General features: G+C 44.5%; 1 protein-coding gene across 1 annotated transcript in view; it reads right to left on the reverse strand.

Annotated features, from left to right (window-relative positions):
• dock2 (dedicator of cytokinesis 2) overlaps nt 1-5491 on the reverse strand; it is a 73028-nt gene extending 67537 nt beyond the window's left edge. The window contains exon 1 of the mRNA XM_038993939.1: nt 5403-5491. Coding sequence (XP_038849867.1) covers nt 5403-5426 — 24 coding nt within the window. The 5' untranslated portion in view covers nt 5427-5491. The remainder of the gene's footprint in view (nt 1-5402) is intronic.
• Between the last annotated feature and the right edge of the window lie 3631 nt (nt 5492-9122).

Genomic DNA, 9122 nt, shown 5'->3' on the forward strand with positions numbered 1-9122 from the left:
CCTCCTCGCTCGCTCTCTCTCTCCCTCCTCTCTCTCTCTCCCTCCCGCTGTTTCCCCTTTAGAAGTCCCTGTGCATTATGTATATCGGACGCCTCCTCTTCCCACTCACCGCTGTGTCATTTGAGCGGTTTCATTTGAGGTTTTATTTGTCAGGAGAGAGCAAATACGATGACTGAGTGGGCATAGGAATTTGAATGGGAATCAATTTTTTGGTCTCCCACAAGGATAGTAAAACAAACGTGTGTGTGTGTGTGTGTGTGTGTGTGTGTGTGTGTGTGTGTGTGTGTGTGTGCGCGCGCGCGTATCTTCTATCCTCCTGTCCTTCCTTCATCGTAAGCCTCATTAACTCCAGATGCTTAAACCCTATGCAACTCATCTCATTACACACAACTTTGTTTTGCTATTGTTGTGTGGACCAAACAATTAATTCCCATTCAAAATCCGATTTTCCCTTATCCCTAACCCTTCACCCTAACCTTAACCCTAAACCGCTAACTCGAACCCAAACCCATAACCATAAGTGTAAACCTAACCCCTAAACCTAAAACAGCATCAATTCATTGTCTTCCTCTCGTTATTGTTTGCATCTCATTGAAGCGTCGCAGTTGACCCCTCTGAGCCCTCGGCCTCCATTGATCTCTAAGGCAAGCAACCTCCCAATGTTTACCCACCCTCTCCAGACCGGAATGACTTGCAATATGCAGACAGAGCAGGAAGTTGCAATAGGCACCGCGCAACAAAATGTTTGATACCATCACAAACAGAAACCGTCTTCAACCTAACCCCTAACCCTCATTCCAACCCTTACCCCTAAGCTTAAAATAGCCTTTTTCCTTGTGGGGACCAGCGAAATGTCTGAATTTTCCTTGTTTTACTCTTATTGTGAGGACTTCTGGTCCCCACAAGGATAGCAAAACCAAAAACACACACACAAACTTTCAGTGCACACTCAAACTCCACTGCAGTATGACCCGAAGCATTAGCCACTTTAGAGAGGAGAGAGATATATATATATATATATATATATATATATATATATATATATATATATATATAGAGAGAGAGAGAGAGAGAGAGAGAGAGAGAGAGAGAGAGAGAGAGAGAGAGAGAGAGAGAGAGAGAGAGAGAGAGAGAGAGAGAGAGAGAGAGAGAGAGAGAGAGAGAGATGAGGCAAGGGGAGGGAGTGCTTTGAAAACATCACAGGGGAAATACGTTTTTCACTCAGCCCTCTCTTTTAGTTCCAACACTTTAGGACGACTCTCTACTTCGCTCCTCCTCTGCTCTCTCTTTCTCTCTCCTCCCACTCCTCTCATTACTCCAGCCTGTGATATAGTGGTGCATGAAGCGTAAGAATTCTGTGAACGTGAAATTACTTCAGTGTGTGTGTGTGTCTGATTGGGTGCATAGGCATGCACTTGAATGAGCACGTGTTTTCAGAGGTGTTAAGCATGTGCATTGTTGTGTGTATGTTACTGTGCACACCTAACTGCATTTATATCAAAGGGCATTTGAATAAGTACAAGCAATTTATGTGTGCGTACGTGACTAACTTTCTCCACCTCTCTCCCCCTATTTTCTCCACCTCTCTCCCCCTCTTTCCTCCCTTTTTCTCCACCTCTCTCCCCCTCTTTTCTCCCTTTTTCGTCACCTCTCTCTGCCTCTTTCGACCTCTTTCTCCCCCTCTCTCACCTTCTCTCTCACCCTCCCCACTCTCTCTTCCTCCTCTCCCACCCTCTCTCTCCCCGCACTCTCTCCACCTCTTTCTCACCAGTGTGGAGCATGACTTCAGACAGCAAGAGGGGAGGTTCCAGCCAGTGATGGAAACTCTAGATGGGGTTTACGATGTCCCCCTCCCTGTCCCCAAACCTCCCCCCTCCCGCCCCAGCACCAAGGCCCGCGTCAAGAAGCTACGCAAGAAGTGTTTCTGGTGGCTGTAGATACACATCCGTCGCCGGGGGGGTACAGTCGCCATGGAGAAGTTGCGGGCTGCTGTTACCAAAGGGATTGGACAGGTGTGGGTCGATGGACCATGGCGACTGTTCCTGTGTCTTTGATGTTGCTATAGGAACTGTACACCTATTATGGTATCTGAGCTACAGAGATGCTACACCTGAGAAACAGTTGGAGTGTGGATAACATGGAGAGCAATAAGTTACCATGGGCAACTCTATGAGGTGTGGACCAACTGATAGAGTTCAAGTCTTGGGATCACTGGTTACTGGATTTTGACGAGACACTAAACTGAGTGACTTTGTCCCCGACCAACAGAGTTACTGTGCTACTGTGCTAGGTTGGACACATAAGGGACACGGTTTAAGAGTGTCTAGTGGTGACTCTGTTAGGTCAAAGGTCCCAGTGCTTGAACATAGATGAGCACCTATTCATATTCCACTACCTACAGAGGGACCAGCCCATCTACAATCCCTTCAGAGAGTGACAGGCCACGTAACCAATCAACACACGCTTTCACCAGGATTCTCCCGCAATACGCAAAACAAAAAAGTTACTGAGTCATACTCAGCACAAACAATATACACACACAGCATAGCACTAAACACATCACTTACACACAGAGACAGACACACGCGCACACACGCACACACACACACACACACACACACACACACACACACACACACACACACACACACACACACACACACACACACACACACACACACACACACACACACACACACACACACAATACAATACAATTATATCCACTCTACACTATGAGCTTCATTTTTCCACAGCGCTATTGGCTAAAACACAAGCTCAACCAATAATAATCTCAACCTTTCCTTCCAAGACCACACCCTATTTACTGTTTAACCAATAATCAGCCCCGAACCCTAACCTGCCACATCAGTGCTTTTTAATAGATCGCTCTTCCCATCCCCATGTGTGATCTCCCACAATGCTTTTCTCTTCCTTTTCCTCTCGCTGTGTTGTTTGTAATAGTTATATTGGGATCCAATAAAAGTGTGTATTTTAAACAGAACATAATTTCCTGCTTGAACAGTGATTCCCTATTCCCATGATGACACACTTAAAGCACTACTGACTACCACCACTTAGGATGAAGCTGTGGTACTATGGAGGAATGGTAGAAGCGGATGGGTGAGTCCGCGGTGGGCTATAATGTGGTATTTCAAAGGGTATAATAAAGGTCACTAAACTGAAAGAAAGTCTACAGACTGAAACAATCAGTAGTTTCCCAAATACGTGCTGTGTTTAGACCCACCTATAGCTTGGGGAAATTGCTTGTCTCCCTTCAAGTAAACACTAAGTAAACAACTCCATTGTTTTTAGCCAGAACCCAATTTTAAGCCGTGGCCCAAACTGAATTGGCCACAACCCACCAGCAGGATCCAAACAACAATTTGGGAAACACTGAAAGGACTGAAGAGAATGATTTAGAAAGCAGCCAGTGTAATGCAGTACTTTTACGATCGAAAGCTCTTTCGAGAAACTTCTACATCAGGCCTGGGCAATTCTTTTCCATGGAGGGGCCACATTAGAATATATTATTGCCATTGTGGGCCAGAATCATATTACAGGAGTATACATCATGTGTAGGACTGTGTTGACAGATATAGCTACTGTAAATCACGTCCAGATATGCTGCCTTTTTGACTTTTTAACATGTACAGAAATAAACGACTTCCCATGTTCTCCTTTGGTAAGTATTTTCATCATTTAACATGTAACAAACTACGGGCAGGGAAACGTACACTGTGCATTCAGCACCACGGACAGAACTCTTGTTAACGGGTATGCACAAACACACAAGAAAGAGAAGGAGCTCAACATTACATTTAAACTATTCAATCAGTGTGAGGAGTACTGATGGGCACTGACTAGAGCAGTGAAGTCAGGTATAGTTTCTGACGTTGCTATGCGCAGGATTGCTGAGAGATGAGAGTCAGTAAGAGATGATCTGTGCCTTGACTTGTTATATTTTGTCACTGAAAATGTCTGTTCACATACATAGGTTGACCCAAACAGTGCAAACATCTTCGGAGCATGACTCCTAATCTTTGGAAAGTTTTGTTCATCGAGAGATGCATAGAACCTCGTCACTGACATAGTTTCGAAAAGTTCTCCAATCACTGTATCAGACTGAAGATGGATAAGCTCAAGTTGCAGGTCAGTGGGAGTGTTATCCACATTGAAGGTGAAAGGAGAGGAAACCAACAGCATGTCCTTTTCCAACACTTTGAAATCGTCAAAGCGACGAGAAAACTCACCGTTCGAAGCGCGCAGCAGCGATGTATACTTCTCCCGCTGGTCACCTGATAGGGGACAGACTAGTAGTGTCGGAAGGTGGGTGAGATTGTTGGCTTCTACTTACGGGTCAGGAGAAGTAATTTTCCCTTGAAGGCTTTGACAAGGCTGTACATCTGATGTGCTAAAAGGCCCTTCTCTTGTCGGTTGGAATTCAGTTCATTCATGAGGGCCATGATGTCCACGGTGAAGGCAATATCAGCCAACCATTCTTTATCTTGCAGTTGAGGGAAATCCACATATTTTCCTTTCATTTGCAAAAACTCAGGTCCCACACCCTTCAGGTCCCACACCCTTTTAAAAGCACATTCTCCAAACTCAGCCATCTCACGTTAGTGTGGTAGGGGAGATATGCATGACCCGACTCTGTCTCTTGCAACAGTGAGACAAATTGCCTGTGGTTTAAAGATTTTGCTCTTATGAAGTTTACCACTTTAGTGACTGTATCCACAACATGGCTCATTTTCAGAACACAGAGGACTTTACAGAGCACCTCCTGATGAATGCAAGAAAATAATTTTCCCGATCTGGGTTCAGCTCAACTACTTGATCTTGTATCCTTTTCAAAAGGCCAATGTTTTTTCGGGCACCCATCAGTGGTCACATTGGATAACTTTTCAAAACTCAGTCCCAGCTTTGCCACACACTTACTAACCTCCTCCAATATATCTTTCCCTGTGGTTGTGCTCTTCATTGACTGCACTGAAGCAAGCTCCTCTGTCATTTCAAAGTCTGGGGTTATGCCTCGTAAGAATATCAACAACTGCGCCATGTCACGTGCATCACTGCTCTCATCCAATATCAAATACGTTTTTTTCACAACTTTACTATCGCTAATTCTTTACGTGATCTGAGCATGATTCCGTGGGCTGTATTGAATCAGATTGCGGACCGCATACGGCCCCCGGGCCGGCCTTTACCCAGGCCTGTTCTAGATGATCTACATGTGCACAACTTACAGTAGGAGGTAGGATTGAGACTAGGGAAGCCAGTATGGGAACCCAAGCCAGCTTGTTTGGAGCAAAACCCTGCATTCGTGTAATCTCTCCAGGAGCATGGTGGGCTGGTCACCAGTGGGGCTAATGCTTAGGGGGGTCATTTGGATTACTCACGATCAGGGCATGCTCACGACCCATGGTAATGACCGTACGGTTGATGGTCCTGAGGAGACTGACCACAATGTCCTGAATATGCTGGAATGTCTCACCCTGAGAGAGAGAGAGAGAGAGAGAGAGAGAGAGAGAGAGAGAGAGAGAGAGAGAGAGAGAGAGAGAGAGAAAATAAAAAAGAGAAAAAGAGAGAGAAAGCAAGGTCATGAATCAGTTAGACCAAAAAGATACTTTCCTGTCAGTTTTTTGGACAGAATCATATGCATGCCCTAAACTGCGCTCACTATGACTGTTCATCGGCTCTTTTTGTAGATCTCTGCCAAAGAAAATTCCCCAACCTTCTCCAACGCACTCCGTTTTCTCTCTCTGAGTCTCGCCAAAGTAATTGACTGTCCCCCGTTACAAAATGTCCCCAAAGGAACAATAATAAAGTCAGTGACAGTCCCTGTCACCGCACATTTTTGATTGTTACTTATATGTAGGGGTTCCCAAACTTTTTCACTCAGGCCCCCCCCCCCCCCCCCCCCCCCTTCCAGCATTGAGAAACATCAAGTGCCCCACCTGCACGCGCCATGTCGATTTCTATGGGCACAAGCACCGTTCATGACACAAACTGTTCACACCCCTCTTGATGGCGAAGAGAACATTTTGCAGGTTTAAAGCTTATTTCCTGCAATTCTACAAATTTGTCATAGGGCTCAGAGAAACATTTTGCTGTTTTAAAGCTCATTTTCTTTGCAATTCTATACATGTCTATTGTGTATTCATGTGATATGTGAGTGACTCAAACATTTACGGGCTAAAAACAACCTAGAAGAACGTTAGCTGACATGGGCTAGTTGATCTGGACAATTCTGACAAGTTATAAATATCTCTCGAAGGTCCACAATGACTGACATGACAAGAGGTACTGATGATGCATTACCCAATTTTGAAATTGCACCTTGTGCATTCTACTATTACAACTTTCAAGAGAAAAAAAAAAAAAAAAAAAACATGGGACAAACACTTTACATGTTACTTAAAATCAAATCAAATGTTTTATTGGTCACATACACGTGCTTGGCAGCTGTTATTGTGGGTGTAGCGAAATGCTTGTGTTTCTAGCTCCGACAGTGCAGTAATATCTAACAGTTTCACAACATATACCCAATTCACACGATTCTAAGTAAAGGAATATATAAGAATATATCAATATATGGACGAGCAATGTCAGAGCGGCATAGACTAAGATACAGTAGAATAGTATAGAATACAGTATATACATATGAGTATGTAAAAAAAAATATGTAAACATTATTAAAGTGACTAGTGTTCCATTTATTAAAGTGGCCAGTGATTTTAAGTCTATGTATATAGGCAGCAGCCTCTAATGTGCTAGTGATGGCTATTTAACAGTCTGATGGCCTTGAGATAGAAGCTGTTTTTCAGTCTCTCGGTCCCAGCTTTGATGCACCTGTACTGATCTCGCCTTCTGGATGATAGCGGGGTGAACAGGCAGTGGCTCGGGTGATTGTTGTCCTTGATGATCTTTTTGGCCTTCCTGTGACATCGGGTGCTGTAGGTGTCCTGGAGGGCAGGTAGTTTGCCCAATGTCTGCCCAATGTGATGCATTGGGCAGACTGCACCACCCTCTGGAGAGCCCTGTGGCTGCGAGTGGTGCAGTTGCCGTACCAGGCGGTGATACAGTCCAACAGGATGCTCTCAATTGTGCATCTGTAAAAGTTTGTGAGGTAGTTTTAGGTGCCAAGCCAAATTTCTTCAGTCTCCTGAGGTTGAAGAGGCACTGTTTCGCCTTCTTCACCACGCTGTCTGTGTGGGTGGACAATTTCAGTTTGTCAGTGATGTGTACGCAGAGGAACTTTCCACGCCGAGGAAGCTTTCCACCTTCTCCATTGCGGTACGTTGATGTGGATAGGGGGGTGCTCCCTCTGCTGTTTCCTGAAATCCACGATCATCTCCTTTGTTTTGTTGACGTTGACTGAGAGGGTATTTTCCTGGCACCACACTCCCAGAACCCGTCAGGAAGTCCAGGATCCAGCTGCACAGGGCGGGATTCAGATATGGGTCTTTGAGCTTAATGATGAGATTGGAGGGTACTATGGTGTTGAATGCTGAGCTATAGTCAATGAACAGCATTCTTACATAGGTATTCCTCTTGTCCAGATGGGATAGGGCAGTGTGCAGTGCGATGGCGATTGTATCGTCTGTGGATCTTTTGGGGAGGTAAGCAAATTGAAGTGGGTCTAGGGTGACAAGTAAGGTAGTTGTTTGGTTCAGACACCTTTGCTTTCTTGGGTACAGGAACAATTGTGGCCCTCTTGAAGCAAGTGGGGACAGCAGGCTGGGATAAGGATTGATTGAATATGTCCATAAACACACCAGCCAGCTGGTCTGCGCATGCTCTGAAAACGCGGCTGGGGATGACATCTGGGCAGCCTTGCGAGGGTTAACACGCTTAAATGTCTTACTCACGTCTGCCACGGAGAACGAGAGCCCACAGTCCTTGGTAGCACTGTGTTATCCTCAAAGCGGGCGAAGAAGGTGTTTAACTTGTCCGGAAGCAAGACATCGGTGTCCGCGACATGGCTGATTTTCCTTTTGCAGTCCGTGATTGTCTGTAGACCCTGCCACATATGTCTCGTGTATGAGTCGTTGAATTGCGACTCCACTTTGTCTCTATACTGACGTTTTGCCTGTTTGATTGCCTTGCAGAGGGAATAACTCACTGTTTTGAAGTCTGCCATATCCCCAGTCACCTTGCCATGATTAAATGCGGTGGTTCGCGCTTTCAGTTTTGCACAAATGCTGCCATCTATCCACGGTTTCTAGTTAGTGTAGGTTTTAATAGTCACAGTGGGTACAACATCTATTGTACACTTCCTGATAAACTCAGTCACCGTATCAGTATATTCCTCAATATTACTCTCAAAAGCTACCCGGAACATATCCCAGTCCGTGTGATCAAAACAATCTTGAAGCGTGGATTCCGATTGATCAGTATACTCTACTATAAGCCGCCTCCAACTTCATTGTAGAGAATTTGGCAGAACATCCAACTGGCCGCACAACTTCAGACCACGTGTGTGGGCCCCATGATGGCGGAGGGGTTATGGTATGGGCAGGCATAATCTAAGGACAAACAACACATCTGCATGTTATCAATGGTAATTTGAAGGCACAGATATAGCATGACGAGATCCTGAGGCCCATTGTGAGGCCTATTTTTTTTTTAAAGGTATCTTTGACCAACAGATACATATCTGTATTCCCAGTCATTTGAAATCCATAGAGTTCCTCACATGAACTGTAACTCAGTAAAATCAATGAAATTGTTACATGTCGCATTTATATTTTTGTTCAGTATATACAGTACCAGTCAAAAGTTTGGACACACCTACTCATTCAAGGGTTTTTCTTTATTTTTACTATTTTCTACATTGTAGAATAATAGTCAAGACATCCAAACTATTAAACAACACATATGGAATCATGCAGTAACCAAAAAAGTGTTATACAAAAAATATATTTCATATTTGAGATGCTTAAAAGTAGCCACCCTTTGCCATGATGACAGCTTTGCACACTCTTGGCATTCTCTCAACTAGCTTCATGAGGTAGTCACCTGGAATGCATTTCAATGAACAGGTGTCCCTTGTTAAAAGTAAATTTGTGGAATTTCGGTTTGAGCCAATCAGATGTGTTGTGACAAGGTAGGGGTGG

The sequence above is a fragment of the Salvelinus namaycush genome, chromosome 5 (assembly GCF_016432855.1).
Source record: "Salvelinus namaycush isolate Seneca chromosome 5, SaNama_1.0, whole genome shotgun sequence".
In the NCBI taxonomy this organism is placed as follows: Eukaryota; Metazoa; Chordata; class Actinopteri; order Salmoniformes; family Salmonidae; genus Salvelinus; species Salvelinus namaycush.